The sequence below is a fragment of the Pan paniscus genome, chromosome 20 (assembly GCF_029289425.2).
Source record: "Pan paniscus chromosome 20, NHGRI_mPanPan1-v2.0_pri, whole genome shotgun sequence".
Taxonomy (NCBI): domain Eukaryota; kingdom Metazoa; phylum Chordata; class Mammalia; order Primates; family Hominidae; genus Pan; species Pan paniscus.
Genome location: NC_073269.2, coordinates 10393337 through 10409042, shown reverse-complemented (window position 1 = coordinate 10409042; position 15706 = coordinate 10393337). Strand labels below are relative to the sequence as shown.

General features: G+C 56.6%; 1 protein-coding gene across 9 annotated transcripts in view; it reads left to right on the top strand.

Annotated features, from left to right (window-relative positions):
* The window catches only part of RFX2 (regulatory factor X2), a 207384-nt gene extending 191678 nt beyond the window's left edge, over positions 1 to 15706 (top strand). For all 9 annotated transcript variants that reach the window (XM_063599798.1, XM_063599796.1, XM_063599797.1 and 6 more), the window contains 9 exons: positions 178 to 296; positions 600 to 712; positions 1235 to 1389; positions 4046 to 4143; positions 5467 to 5616; positions 6311 to 6519; positions 11130 to 11283; positions 13227 to 13269; positions 13920 to 15706. In XM_063599798.1, coding sequence (XP_063455868.1) covers positions 178 to 296; positions 600 to 712; positions 1235 to 1389; positions 4046 to 4143; positions 5467 to 5616; positions 6311 to 6519; positions 11130 to 11283; positions 13227 to 13269; positions 13920 to 14035 — 1157 coding nt within the window. In that variant the 3' untranslated portion in view covers positions 14036 to 15706. The remainder of the gene's footprint in view (positions 1 to 177; positions 297 to 599; positions 713 to 1234; positions 1390 to 4045; positions 4144 to 5466; positions 5617 to 6310; positions 6520 to 11129; positions 11284 to 13226; positions 13270 to 13919) is intronic.

The following is a 15706-nucleotide window of genomic DNA, read 5'->3' as shown; positions in this document are numbered from 1 at the left end:
TGTCTCCAAAAAAAAAAAAAAAAAAAGAAAAAGAAAAAGAAAGAAAAAACAAATTCCCTGACTGCATGGGGTGGGGCAGAACATCTGTTTCTGGGCCCCCATCCACCGTGGCCTTCCAGTTGTCCGCGGTGTCCTAAGAGCCTCGCCATTTCTGATGTTCCCGTGTTCCTCCCCCAGATGTCTCTCACGTCTTCCCCGAGTTCCCAGCGCCCGACCTGGGCAGCGTCCTGCTGCAGGACGGCGTCACACTGCACGACGTCAAGGCCCTGCAGCTGGTGTACAGACGGCACTGCGAGGTGACCGCCCCAGCCCAGGCAGGCAGCTCCTACGTGTCCCTCCCGGGAACCGCCAGCGCTCAGGCCAGGCGTCCCCGGGTGACGCTGAGGAGCTGGAGCCCCGAGCCCCCCCACAAGCATCCTCTCTGAAGCAGCAGCCCCTCCGCATCCATGTCCATCGCCTGCTCCTCTCCTCTCTGTGGCCTCCCTTGGGATTCCAGGGCACCCCGCTGCAGCCCGGATCACGGCTGCTCACTTGACGTGTGCTGAGTGCACGTGATGGGCGCACGCACCCGTCTGTCTCACCGGTCCCTTCATTCCTAGGCAACTGTAGATGTGGTAATGAACCTCCAGTTCCACTACATCGAGAAGCTGTGGCTCTCCTTCTGGAACTCTAAGGCCTCCTCCAGCGACGGCCCCACCTCTCTTCCTGCCAGGTGACTGCCACACCCTGGCTGGGTTCACAGCCACCCCAGACTTAACCCCCTGCTGACGTCCACAGGTAACCCACAAACGAAAGCCTCAGCTCTCCAAGAATCAGGGCTCAGACCCCTCTGCCTCCGTCCCTGTAATTTTTAGACTTGGTAGAGTTGACTTGAAATTCACATTGCCATCCGCTCCTTTGCAGGGTGAGACTGTTTGAATAGGGAGGATTTTAGAGGTGACCATGATGCAATCCCAAGTAGAAGTGACCCCAACCCATAGCTGCAGTGAGACGCACTATGACAGTATGACCACTGGCAGGGGAGGGACAGCGTGGACAGTGAGGGACGGGGGAAACACGGAGGCACCGGGAGCAACATGGAGGGAGGGGACCCGTCGAGGCTCAGGGATGGGGAGCAAAACCCCAGCCCCACTGTTGGGCAAAAGTCCCGCAGCCCGGCTCTCTGCTCGCTCCCATGGCTGAGTGAGCCCACCTGGGCCAGGCCACAGCTCACCTGTCCCCCCTCCCTCCACAGTGACGAAGACCCCGAGGGCGCCGTCCTGCCCAAGGACAAGCTTATCTCCCTGTGTCAGTGCGACCCCATCCTCAGGTGGATGAGGAGCTGCGACCACATCCTCTACCAGGCGCTGGTGGAGATTCTCATCCCCGACGTGCTGAGGCCGGTCCCCAGTAAGTGACCCACGGCCCTGCCCGGCACTGCTCCATCCTCTCTTCCTGCCTCCTCTGTCCTTTCTTACATGTACATCTTCAGCCACCTCAGACCATCGCTTTCACAGAAAACCCAAAAGTGGCCGGGCGCGGTGGCTCATGCCAGTGATCCCCACACTATGGGAGGCTGAGGCAGACAAATCGCTGAGCCCAGGAGTTTGAGACCAGCCTGGGCAACATAGTGAGACCCTGTCTCTAAAAAAAAAAAAATTTAGCTGGGGCCAGGCAAGGTTGCTCACGTCTGTAATCCCAGCACTTTGGGAGGCCGAGGCGGGCAGATCATTTGAGGTCAGGAGTTTGAGACCAGTGTGACCAACATGGTGAAAACCATCTCTACTAAAAATACAAAGATTTAGCCGGGCATGGTGGCACACACCTGTAGTCCCAGCTACTAGGGAGGCCGAGCCAGGAGAATAGCTTTAACCCAGGAGGAAGAGGCTGCAGTGAGCCGAGATCACACCGCTGCACTCAGCTTGACTCTGTCTCAAAAAAAAAAAAAAATGAGCTGGGCATGGTGGTGTGTGCCTGTAGTCCTAGCTACTCTGGAGGCTGAAGCAGAAGGATCACTTGAGCCCAGGAGTTTGAGACCAGCCTGGGCAACATAGTGAGACCCCATTTCTAAAAAAAATACAAAAATTAGCTGGTGTGGTGTTGCATGCCTGCAGTCCCAGCGACCCAGGAGGCTGAGGCAGGAGGATCACCTGAGCCCAAGAGGTCGAGGCTGCAGTAAGCTATGATCGCACCACTGCACTCCAGCCTGGGCAACAGAGCGAGACCCTGTGTCAAAAAAAATCCCTAAGTGAGAGCCGCTGTGGGCCGTAGAATGTGTGTCCTCTGGCATGCGTATTTGTCCTTGTCTCTGACTCGAGGGGAAGGTCACAGTGGCTCTGGTGAGCTCTACCTGCTGTCAGGACACAGCCAAGAGTAGCTGGGCTGGGCTCGGTGCTTTCTAGAAGGTTCACTGGGGGCACGCAGGCCGGCCTCTGGGAGTAGCCTGTGTGCAGCCCTGGAGCCGTCACTGTGCGGGAGGCCTTGGCCCAGTGCCATGTGGGGCTGCTACGCAGCCTGGTCTTGCAGACGACCACCAGCCGCCTTCCTCCAGCCTCCCTTGAGCCCCACCGTGACACTTCCTGAGTGCCACCCCTGTAGGAGGGGCAGGGACGTAAACTTAGAAGAAGAAGCTGAGACATGGCCCTGGACTCCTGCAGCCTGTTACGGTAGAGGCTGACCTTTAACCCCCAGCCAGACCCCACTTCCCAGCACCGTGGGATTCCAGGAGACATTTACACCCCAGCGCCCCACCCTGTGATTTCCCACAGGACTTGGTGGGGTGGGGAGAGAGTGACAGGCACAGTGAGGAAGGAAGCTAGGCCCACGGCAGAGATCACTCGTGCCCTTGGAGACCTCCCAGGGCCTCCAGCTCCTGAGGCAATGACAGCACCCACCACGAGGGGGCCCTCGGGTCAGGCCCGTGCCAAGCTCCCCAAAACCCTGGGGGTCGTCAAGGAAGCTGGGCACAGAGGCCTCTCTTCATAAATCACAGCATCAGGACCACAGGCCGTGCCCCGCAGTCCATCCACAAATATGCATGCCCGTTAGTACCAGGCAGCTCTCCGTCCTGTTGAGTAAACTCTATGCTCCCTTTGCTGGAAGATGGGAAACAGCAAAAGTATTGCATTTCTCATTTGGCCTGGCCTCGCCTGTCTGCCTGAAAACTGTTCAGGGCAGTGCCTCGTCTGAGTCTCTATGTTATGGTGGGAGTTTGGGGTATCTTTCCTTTTGCATTTTAAAATATTTTTCTGGTTTTTTTTAAGACAGAGTTTTGCTCTTGTCACTCAGGCTGGAGTGCAGGAGGCTCACTGCAGTCTTCGCCTCCTGGGTTCAAGTGATTCTCCTGCCTCAGCCTCCCAAATAGCTGGGACTACAGGCACCCACTGCCACGTCCAGATCATTTTTGTATTTTTAGTAGAGATGGGGTTTCACCATGTTGGCCGGGCTGGTCTCGAACTCCGGACCTCAGGTGATCCGCCCACCTCGGCCTCCCAAAGTGCTGGGATTACAGGCGTCAGCCACCACACCTGGCCTTTTTCTGTTTTTGTTTTTTGTTTTTTGTTTTTAACAGTCTTATTATTTGCTTCTTATTCTAACCTACTTTAAAATAAATTAGGAAGTTGGTAGAATGTATTTACGTGTGTGTGTGTTTGTGTCAAGGCCTCTTTCCCTTGGCACTGTTGATATCTGGGGCTGGATCGTTGTCTGGGGTGGGGCCCTCCTGGGCACTGTGGGGTGCTGAGGAGCATCCCTAGCCTCCACCCACTCCATGCCTGAGGCACCCTGCAGTCATGACCACCATTAACGTCCCCAGACATTGCCCAGTGTCCCCTGGGGCAGAATCGCCCCTGTGAGACCCGCATAGGCAGTGGGTGGTGACCAGCAGCGCTGGGCCATGCCTGGTTCTTCCCTTTTCTAATTGTCCTCGGTTCCCCGTCGCCTGTGTGGCTCGTTCTTCATGGTGGTCATTTTCATCGCACTTGGGCCAGCTCTTACACTGAATGCTGATTTCCAGGGTCCAGTCACTGCCTTTCTCCCTGATAATATCATGGTCTGTATCCCCCAGGTACCTTGACACAGGCCATCCGTAACTTTGCCAAGAGCTTGGAAGGCTGGTTGACAAATGCCATGAGTGACTTCCCACAACAGGTCATCCAGACCAAGGTACGTCCGGGGTGGGGCCTGGGCTCCCCAACGATGGCTGGGAGGGGCTCAGTCCAGGACAGCATGAGGACCACTGTGTCCCAGAGAGCGCTGGCTTCTTCCCTGTGTCATGAGAGTAACCAATCCCTTCAGGAAGCCCTGAGCACACTGCCGATGACGCATCAGTGCTGGCAGGAAGGGGAACAACAGAAGATGTCATTTGATGTCACATCTTTGGGTCAATTCAGAACAGATTGCGTGTTTCTGTGCTCATCTTATTCGGGAAATTTAATCTCCTTGCTGTGACCCTTATTGCTGCAATCTTGGCCACAAATCAGTCGAATTTGAAATGTAGAACCTTGGCCGACTTGTGGAAAAGAGAGTGATTACCCACCGTTCTCACAAGCATTTCTTTTTTTTTTTTTTTTTTTTTTTTGAGACAGAGTCTCACTCTGTCGCCCAGGCTGGAGTGCAATGGCGTTATCTCAGCTCACTGCAACGTCTGCCTCCCGGGTTCAAGCGATTCTCCTGCCTCAGCCTCCCGAATAGCTGGGATTACAGGCGCCCGCCACCACACCTGGCTAATTTTTTTGTATTTTTAGTAGAGACAGGGTTTCACCATGTTGGCCAGGCTGGTCTCGAACTCCTGACCTCAGGCGATCCACCTGCCTTGGCCTCCCAAAGTACCGGGATTACAGGCGTGAGCCACCTCACCCAGCCATCATGAGCATTTCCTGAAGGGCTCTTGGGTGAGAGGAGGCAGCTGCAGGGCACCCGCCTGCTCTTCGGAATTGATCTGTTAGGCAGTGATGCAAGCATTGATCAGGTCATTGTTAAAAATTCACATTCAGGGCCGGTGCAGTGGCTCACACCTGTAATCCCAGCACTTTGGGAGACTGAGACTGGAGGATCATTTGATGCCAGGAGTTTGAGACCAGCGTGGGCAACAACAAGCAAGACCCAATCTTTTAAAACAAATAAGATTCCCAGGCCACACCCACTAAAAGTCTGATCCTGTAGCACTCAGGAATCTGTGGTCTCAACAGCCCCTCCAGAGAACCACAGGGACTCTAGAAGTGGGCATGGCGACAGTTGTGAATTCTAACTCAGCAGCCCGCAGGCCTCGGTTAGCGACGCGTGTGATGTGCCGGCGAGGTCTCCTCTTCACTGATTCTCACACACTGGGTCCTTAAGAATAGCAGGAGGTTCCCTCTTCCCTGCCCAGGTTGCTGTTTCCTGCTCCCTCCTCCCTGTGTTGTCCCTGAGCCCACACACCCCTGCAAGGAGCGCAGCGGAACAGGCTCTCCCCGCGAACCCCTGCTCACCACGAGCCCTGGCTTACAGGTGGGCGTCGTCAGTGCCTTCGCCCAGACGCTGCGGCGCTACACGTCCCTCAACCATCTGGCGCAGGCGGCCCGGGCGGTGCTGCAGAACACGTCCCAGATCAACCAGATGCTCAGCGACCTCAACCGCGTGGACTTTGCCAACGTGCAGGTGACCTCCTCCACACCGTCCCCAGGGCCTGGGCTTCCCGCCCTCCAGCAAAACCAGCAAACCCACCAAGTGGAGCCCGTGGCACAACCTGGCCCCTGCCCCGAGCCTGGCCGCGGTTCTGTTGCATGACACGGGTCCCAGGCCAAAGCCTACCCACAGCCCCAGCTCCCTCCACTCCATCATCTCTCAGGGCCCTCTGGCGTCCAGGCGCTGTGGCCAACACTTCTGCTCATTTTCCTCACAAAGGCCCCCAGCTTCCAGGATCGTGGCACCAAGTTGACCTCCCTGTGGCCACTTTCCTGGCTCTGTCCCCCGGGCTTGGCAAAGTGTCAGACCACAGCAGCTTCCGAGCTATGCTTATTTCAGGCCCTGCGTCTATCCATTAAATAAATAAATGCACACACACATTTAGAAGTGACCCCTTTGAAACAAAGCTAAACAAAGACCTAATATAACATGAGCTTTGATCCAGAAAGACCCAGGTATGAGTCCCCGGAAGCCGGGTACGATCCCCCTCAGCTCTCTATTCTGCCCCTGTGACGGGAGACACAGGACTTGGCTTGCAGCTGTCAAGGTCAAGGGCGAGAAGGCTCAAGCACAGCACGATGTCCCGCCCTGAGCATGGCTAGGTCCGGGGAGGGCTGCCGTGGCTGGGGGTCCACATTGCTGACGCTGGCCTCCGCCCTGCCCACAGGAGCAGGCCTCGTGGGTGTGCCAGTGCGAGGAGAGTGTGGTGCAGCGGCTGGAGCAGGATTTCAAGCTGACCCTGCAGCAGCAGAGCTCCCTGGACCAGTGGGCCAGCTGGCTGGACAGCGTGGTCACCCAGGTCCTGAAGCAGCATGCCGGCAGCCCCAGCTTCCCCAAGGCCGCCCGGCAGTTCCTGCTGAAATGGTCCTTTTACAGGTTAGTCCCTCCAGACCTCCGAGAGAATTCTGGCGGGTGGGGGGCTCCGAGAGAAACTTCTAGAGGGTAGGGGGCTCGGCTGGTGAGCTCAGAGCAAAACAGGGCTCAGCAGAGTTGCAGCAGTGTCTGAACCCGCAAAAAACAACTACCTGGCTGGGGGCCTCACTCATGACCAGCGGCTCCCAGGGGCAGGCCCAGAAGGCCACCGTGGCCTAAATACTAAGTTGCAAGTTCTGCAGACAGAAATCATCACTGGGGGCTGGGCATGGTGGCTCATACTTATAATCCCACCACTTTGGGAGGCCAAGGCAGGAGGATGGCTTGAGACCAGAAATTCGAGACCACCCTGGGGAAAATATCAGGACCTCTACAAAAAGTAAAAAAACTTAGCTGGACGTGGTGGCATGTGCCTGTGGTCCCAGATACTTGGGAGGCTGAGGTGGAAGGATCCTTGAGCCCAGGCGGTCCAGGCTGCAGTGAGCCAAGATTGCACCACTGTACCCTAGCCTGAGTGACAGAGCAAGACCCCATCTCTAAGGGGGGAAAAAAGCTATCTCAGAACTGAAGGGCACAAGGAGGCTCCTGGTGAAATTTCGAAACACCAAGTTTGAGAAACAACCATAAAAGCTTCCAGAGAGAAAGAAACAGGCTGGGGATGGGAGCAGCATTAGACTTCCGAACAATGTGCAGAAACCCAGAAGGCAGTAGAGCGATGTCCTGAGAGCTCTGAAGGGAAATCATTTCCAAGCTACAGACCTAACCTGTGCAGACCAGGGCAGGGGAGCCAAGGCTTCCAGAGGGATCGTCCCCAGGAAAGGCACCAAGATGCCTCCTCCAGTTCTGTCAAGGAGTTTTAGTCTCGCTGAGTACATGGAAAATATGCATTTTTTTAAAAAGAGCCAGTTATTACCCCAGGAAAAAACAAAGCTGTTCTGTGGCTGACAGGCCCCACGTGACCCAGCGCATGGATGAGCTATGGCCACAGGGCCAAATTGTTATCCCCACCTGTATTATTAGTCCATTCTCACGCTGCTGATACAGACATACCCAACACTGGGTAATTTATAAAGAAAAATAGGTTGAATGGACTCACAGTTCCACCTGGCTGGGGAGGCCTCACAAGCATGGCAGAAGGCCAAGGAAGAGCAAAGGCACATCTTCCACGGCAGCAGGCAAGAGAGCATGTGCAGGGGAACTCGCCTTTATAAAACCATCACATCTCATGAGACTTATTCACTCTCAAGAGAACAGCACGGGAAACATCTGTCCCCATGATTCAATTACCTCCCACCAGGTCCCTCCCACAACACATGGGGATCATTACAATTCAAGGTGAGATTTGGGTGGGGACACAGAGCCAAACCATATCACTGCCCCAGCCCATTGTGCAAATAAAGTTTTATTGGAACCTCAGCCACATGCATTAATTCACAGATCAGCTACAGCTGTCAATGCAAACAAAACAGTTTGACTGTTGGCTACGAAGCTGAAAATATTTACTATCTGGGAAGCGTGAAAATGAGTTTGCCTGGCTAGGCGCAGTGGCTCACGCCTGTAATCCCCACATTTTGGGAGGCTGAGGCAGGTGGATCACTTGCGGTCAGAGGTTCAAGACCAGACTGGCCAACATGGCGAAACCCCATCTCTACTAAAAATATAAAAATTAGTCAGGCGTGGTGGTGGGCACCTGAAATCCCAGCTACTTGGGAGGCTGCAGCAGGAGAATCGCTTGAATCCGGGAGGCAGAGGTTGCAATGAGCCGAGACTGTGCTACTTCACTCCAGCCTGGGCAACAGGAGCCAAACTCCATCTCAAGAAAAAAAATAAATAAATAAGAACAAGTTTGCTGACCCCTCAGCTGGCCAGCCAGCACCCCTGTTCTCAGCTCTCTCCTTACACACTCCCCTGGCCACGCTGCCTCAGGGCCTTTGCACCTGCCCCCCTTGCCTGGAACATCTTTCCCCCAGACAGCCACGCAGAGAAACCCATCATCCGCAGAGAAATCCCTCACCCCCAGCCTCTGTAAATAAGACGGCCCATTCTTTCCCACTTTGCATGCCCCATGCCCTGCCTTTCTCCTGGCATTGACCGTCACCTGTCATCTGTTTACTTGTCTGTTGTCTGTCTTCTGCATGATCAGGCATGCTACCCGAGTGCCGGGACCTCACTTCTGTTTAAATGCTGGCTCAGTGAATGAATGAGAGGAACCACACGCCTAATAGACTATGCGGCTCTGCCATGGACCTAGCACACCACTGCCACATAACAGAAACACCAGTGTAGCCAGAAATTACAATAAAGCCACACTGGGATAATGGGGGAGGAAGAGCAAGGGAAGAGACAGCGTAGGGATGCCGATGCCAGTCTCCATGGACAGAGGGAAGGTTGCAAGCGGAAGAATTGAGAAGAGCAGAGTGAGCGCAGGACTGAGGTGCCTGCCAGCCAGAGAAGAGCACAGCTCAGAGCTGGAGGGGATCGGGGTCACGTCTGCAAGGTGGGGGTGCTCTTCACAAGGGAGACCAAGACACTGTTCCACTTCATTCTCTTGTTTGCTTGTTTTTTGAGACAGAGTCTCGCTCTGTCACCAGGCTGGAGTGCAGTGGTGCGATCTCGGCTCACTGCAACCTCCCCTTCCCGGGTTCAAGCACTTCTCGTGCCTCAGCCTCCTGAATAGCTGGGATTACAGGTGCCCACCACCAGGCCTGGCTGATTTTTGTATTTGTAGTAGAGACGGGGTTTTGCCATGTTGGCCGGGCTGCTCTCAAACTCCTGACCTCAGGTGATCCACCTGCCTCAGCCTCCCAAAGTGCTGGGATTCCAGTCGTGAGCCACCACGCCTGGTCTGACTTCATTCTTATGCACGTGCAGTGCAGTCATAAAAAATAAAAATTAGGTTTACGGGATTTATTTCTGTAGCACCCACTAGAAAATGGTAGCATGTGGACTGAGGCCTTGGCTGGTCATCCCCAAGCTCTGGCTGGGCCTCCCTTAGTGGTGGTCGGCCGATGCTCCTACTCTCTGGGAGCTGCGAGCCCATTTGGGAACCCAGAGATACCGGGGTGACCGCAGGTGATGTTCTGGAAATACTTGGACTGAAGCATCGCACCAGACACCGGGGCTGTGGGGAAGGTGGTTGCAGAGTGCCAGCACCTCATCTGCGTGGGGGAGGCCTTTGGGGAAAGGGGGCTTGGAAGCCAACCTGGGTGGGCCTGGAGGAACAGGAGGGGGCTGGGGGCTTTGCAGCTATGCTTGACACTTAAGGATAGACAGCTTTGGTGGTCTTCATAGTGCGGCTGTCTTTGCCTTTCTCAAGCCTGTGTCTTCTTTTTATCGCTCGATACCGATTAGACGTAACTGAGAGTTTATGAATGTATACTTCGAGCCGGGGCAGTTGGGCACTGGGGGCCGCCTGGCTTGTAGGCCAAAGTTTTTAATCAGGTGCCACTGTATATAAGTCCTTTAGGTCTTATAGGAGGAATGAGACATTGTCCCACTTCATTCTTTTTTTTTGAGATGGAGTGTTGCTCTGTCACCCAGGCTAGAGTGCAGCGACATGATCTCGGCTCACTGCAGCCTCCGCCTCCCAGGTTCAAGCAATTTTCCTGCCTTAGCCTCCCGAGTAGCTGGGATTACAGGCATGTGCCACCATGCCTCACTAATTTTTCTATTCTTAGTAGAGATGGCGTTTCACCATGTTGGCCAGGCTGGTCTAGAACTCCTGACCCCAAGTGATCTGCCCGCCTTGGCCTCCCAAAGTGCTGGGATTACAGGTGTGAGCCACCGTGCCTAGCCCCCTTTGGTCTTATACTGATCCTTTAGGTCAGGGGCCGCCTCTCCCAGAAAGAACCAGGTAATATTTGCAGCCATCCTAGGAAAGACAACATAGGAACGGGCATGACGCGTGCCAGTGAAACTGTCTGTGGACACCAAAATGTGAATTTCATGTAATTTCCACGTGCCACCGAATATAATTATTCTTTTGACTTTTTCCAACCATTTCAAAATGTAAAGCATTGTCAGCACACAGGCTGAGGGCTGGATGCGGACTGGATCTGGGCTGAAGTCTCTGAAACCCCTGCTTTCGCTGACAGAGACTAAAGCACCCTGGCTTTTTGTCTTGTTTTTAGGTGCCTGAAACCACAGGCTGAGGAATGGCGGGAGGTGGCAAGGATACGGGGAAGGTGGGGAAAGGCGCCTCCTGCTGGGGAGACAGGCACCAGCTGCCAGCCTGTGCTCTGATTCGGAGTCCGAAATGACACTAGACTCACCAGCTAAGATCCCATCTAGCGCCTGCGCTAGCACCAGCCACAGTTGTGTTTCCAGCAGCCTGTCGCTTTGGGGCTGACTGCCCATCTCCCTCTCCTGTTCCCCAGGTGGTCTCTGGAACTGAGCGCGCAGGCCTGCCCCACCTGTCCGTCACGTGGGCCCAGGGTCTCGGCAGCCCGGCAGCCCGTCAGCCCCCGCGTAGGCCTGCAGGTCTTAGAATCACTCAGCCTCTGGGTTCCCCAGGGAACGTAGAGCAGGGGGTGTGTTGCTGCCATGAAGTCTGGCCCGGGGCCCGGGTTCCATGCTCCCCTGAGGGTCCCCAGCCTCTGTCCGCTTGTCCCCAGCTCCATGGTGATCCGGGACCTGACCTTGCGCAGCGCCGCCAGCTTCGGCTCCTTCCACCTCATCCGCCTGCTCTACGACGAGTACATGTTCTACCTGGTGGAGCACCGCGTCGCGGAGGCCACCGGAGAGACGCCGATCGCTGTGATGGGAGAGGTGAGGACCCTCCTGGGTGGGACGGCCGGGGCTTGGCCGGGCCTGTGGGGAGAGGGCGGTGTGCTCTGAGCAGCCCAGAGAGAGGACACTCGCAGGTCCCACTGCTCTGCCGCCCGGACAGAGCTGAAGCTCGATAAAGAACAAGCCACAGAAACGGGCCCACCCGTGCCAGGACACAGCAGTGTCTCAAAACATCAAAACCACAAGTTTTATCAGCACTGGGAAGGATTTGGGGCTCTGTCCAAGTTCACAGTCACCATCACACCGCTGGCTCTGGAAGGAGGTTGTCCTTGGGTGTCCCGCCACGCAGGGGAGGCCTCGGACACACCACCCAGAGTGTTCTGTTTCTTGTGGTAACACACACATAGGGAGAGATTTCCACGTGAAAGCGCACAATCAAGTGGCGCTTAGCACATCCACAACGTGCAGCTGGCACCACCGTCCAGTTCCAGAACATTCTGTCACCCCAAAAGGAAACCCCGTCCCCAGGAGCAGTCATTCCCAAGCCCCTCCTGCAGCACAGCACCCACGCAGCCCCCTCCTGCCTCTGTGGATCGGCCTGTCCTGGACACTTCATAGAAATGGGATCACACACTGTGTGGCCTTTTGTGTCCGGCGTCTGTCACGGAACGTGACATCCGCGCTGCGGCCCGGGTCAAAGCCTGGTTCCTCTCCTGGCTGAGTTGTGTTCCGGTGCGTGGCTGGCCGCGCTGTGCTGACCGCTCGTCCCTCCGTGCTGCACGGTCGCTCCCTCTCTGTGGCCGTGGTGATTGGTGCTGCCGTGGGCGTGTGTGGGCGGGTGTTTGTGCACGCGCTCCCTCTCTGTGGCCGTCGTGAGCGGTGCTGCCGTGGGCGTGTGTGGGCGGGTGTTTGTGCACGCGCTCCCTCTCTGTGGCCGTCGTGAACGGGGCTGCGTGGGCGTGTGTGGGCGGGTGTTTGTGCACGCGCTCCCTCTCTGTGGCCGTCGTGAACGGGGCTGCGTGGGCGTGTGTGGGTGGGTGTTTGTGCACACGCTCCCTCTCTGTGGCCGTCGTGAACAGTGCTGCGTGGGCGTGTGTGGGTGGGTGTTTGTGCACACGCTCCCTCTCTGTGGCCGTCGTGAACGGGGCTGCGTGGGCGTGTGTGGGCGGGTGTTTGTGCACGCGCTCCCTCTCTGTGGCCGTCGTGAACGGTGCTGCGTGGGCGTGTGTGGGTGGGTGTGCACGCGCTCCCTCTCTGTGGCCGTCGTGAACAGTGCTGCGTGGGCGTGTGTGGGTGGGTGTTTGTGCACACGCTCCCTCTCTGTGGCCGTCGTGAACGGGGCTGCGTGGGCGTGTGTGGGCGGGTGTTTGTGTGCACTCCTGTGTTCAGTTCTTCGGGGTCCACACCTTGGAGTGGACTTGCTGGACTTGCATGGGATGGCCTCCAGGAAGAAACGAGATGATGCTTGATGAATGGCGGGGTCCCTGCACTCTTACTACCCAGAAGCCACAGCACTCTAAGAGTTGGTGGCCAGGGCCCCACAACGTGTGCAGAAACTGTGGAAGCTGTCTGTTCTCTGCACATTGGCGTGAACGCCGGGCTTTGGGGCAGCCAAGGAGTGGTTTTCCTGCTGTGTACAGACTTCAGGGAGCAAAGATAATTTGGCCCACGGCCCTTCCATGCCACCTTAAAACCCGGAGCAGCCGCACCCAGGGGACTTTGGGAGCCAGCTGCTGTCCCCTCGCTGCCCCGAGTAGTCAGCACCCTCCACCCCCAGCAGCTCCCAGAGGCGGCCTGGACAGGGCACAGGGACCCACCCAGACACCTGGCAGCATCAGAGCCACATTTCAGGGCAGGCCCCAGCTGCTTCACTGTGAATGGAGGACGTGGCTCAAGGCAAGGTTGGGCCGGCATCCCCAGAGCCCCCAAACAGCAACTGCCGCCCCTCTGCAGGCGCCCCTGACTCCAGGTTTCTCTTTCAGTTCAACGATCTCGCCTCTCTGTCGCTGACGCTGCTCGACAAAGGTAGGTGCGTCTGCGGCTTTCCCACCACGGCCCTCCCAGGAGGGTGGTACTCCTGGCCGTGGCCTGTCTGCCCCATCTCATGATGAACAGGTGGAAATGGGGGCGGCCCCTTGGGGGGTGAGGGCCCTGGGATCTGTCATCCGGACAGTGGGTGATGCCTGGGCAGCAGGTGACACTGCAGACTGGCTCGGCTGGGGCACAGAGTGCCGCTGGCCTCTGGGTAGCCGCTGCCCAGGGACCTCAGCACCAGGCCCAGACTAGGCAGCCCCTGGTCTCCTGCGCCCACGCCCAGCAGGAGAGTGGGACAGGCAGGCCAGAGGGACCCCTGGGCCCCGTCTCTGCCCCATGCGGGTGGGAGGACCCCAGAGGCCCCAGCCCTGTGGGGAGCAGGCCCCAGGCCCGTCGGCGCTGGGAAAGGGAGGCACAGGGCAGAGGCTCTTTCGCCTGGCCCAAGCTGGGGGCACCTCTGGGTGATGGCAGGTGGGGAGGACAGGTCAGCCTGGAGCAGAGGCCGAGGTGGGGTCCACAGGCTGCCATGTATCCTCGGTGCCCTGCCTGGCGTGCCGGAGCAGTTCTCGGAACGTGCACTTCCTTCTCTCCCTCTCGTGCCCTCCTGATGATGGACACTGACCCTACCCCTCCCTCCACAGATGACATGGGTGATGAGCAGCGTGGCAGCGAGGCGGGCCCAGACGCCCGCAGCCTGGGTGAGCCCCTGGTAAAGCGGGAGCGCAGTGACCCCAACCACTCCCTGCAGGGCATCTAGCAGCCCCGGCCGGTGCCTCCTCGAGGTTCCAGAAGATGCCGCCTGGTCACTCTGGGAACCTGGATTTCACCGGCTCCACCAAATTAGTGCCTCTTAGATGATGTGATGTTTACTTTGACTCAAGCGGGGGCTCCCGGGGTCAGTGTTCAAGAAGGAAAGCAGTTGTTGAAGCTACAGAAGCCCAGGCCAGGGCTCCCACTGGCTGTAGCTGTGCTCTGGGTCCCCAGGTCCCTGCGCAGCCACCAGGGCCCCACCAGACCATGGGTTCCTTATTCTGGACAAACCCTCCTCTGCTGGAACCCTGGACTTTGGCCCCAGTCCCTTTAAGAGCTGAAAGGGCTGTGCTGAGAGCACTGGCCTCTGCACTCAACTGGAACCAATTTTCACCATGATTTTAAAAATTAAAAAAACCTGGCAGAGCCCGACTAGAAAGGGACGGCCTCTCCCCTCCTACCTGCCACCGCTGGGGAGGCACAGAGCTCGCCAGCGTCCCTGGAGTCCCCTCAGGAATGCAAAGTGGAGTGCCCTTGTCTGGTAGCACCATGTGAGAGGGACCCAGCTGGGCGCAGCGCCCTGTGGCCTTTTAGATCCAGACCTCCCTGCCGGATGCCCCGAGGCGGGAGGCCGGCTGTGCTGCAGGAACCCATCTCCAGATGCCAAAGGACTTGAGGGGCAGCTGACAATCGCTGTGTCCCGGCAGATCCGCAGCTCGAAAAAGAACAAGCCACAGAAACGGGCTCGCTCGTGCCAGGACACAGCAGTGTCTTTCAAAAAATCAAAACCAGAAGTTTTATCAGCAGCAGGAAGGATCTGGGGCTCTGTCCAAGTTCACCGTCACCATCAAGCCACTGGCTGTGGAAGGAGTTTGTCCAACAGGGTCAGTGTCACAGCCACAACTTCAGAAAGCAGCCATCCCACGTGTCGTCCAAACAGCAGTGCCTGCGTCCCGCTCCACGGAGTCTTCCAGAACACCTCCCTCTGAACTAATCCCGGAGCACCCCACCCCCAGCGAGTCCCACCTGGACCTCTTCAAAGTCAAAACTCTTCTCTCGGGACAAACAAATATTCGGGACTTTCGAAGCCCTGAACTTGAGACACCAAGTTTGTCTCCATGGAAACACATAGCTGCTGCAGTTGGACAGCTGCATGCTGGAGTTCTGTCCCCAAACCAACTGCGGAGAAGAAAGACGAGCCTCGGCCCAGGACGCGATTTCTAACGAAATGCAATAGTTTTCTCTTTTTGGAAAAATGTTTATACCGATAGTTTTGTGCGCTAATTGTTATTAGAACGTTTCTTATGAATGTGTACATTGCAGTATATTCAGTCCCAAATGTTTTATTCTCATTCACACAGAAGGTACTAATGTCAGCTCACGTGGCCTTTAAAAACCTACTTCCCCGCCCGCAGGAGCTCAGAGCATCGCTGGGCCTGCGCCAGAGTGAGGGGTGCAGGAAGAGAAAGACGCGTGCTCACTTTAGAAACGAAAAGCTGGGAATAATCACACTGTTTGTCTGGTCGTATAGCCCAAACCTTAGTTGAAATCAGACAGAAAGAATGTCTTTAAAATATACATCTCCTCTCCTTGGAGACACTGAAGCTCACAGTTAACGGATTGTAATGCCCGGCTTTTCCTCACTCCTGGTAACCAATACAAGCTGGTTTCTGCCTTA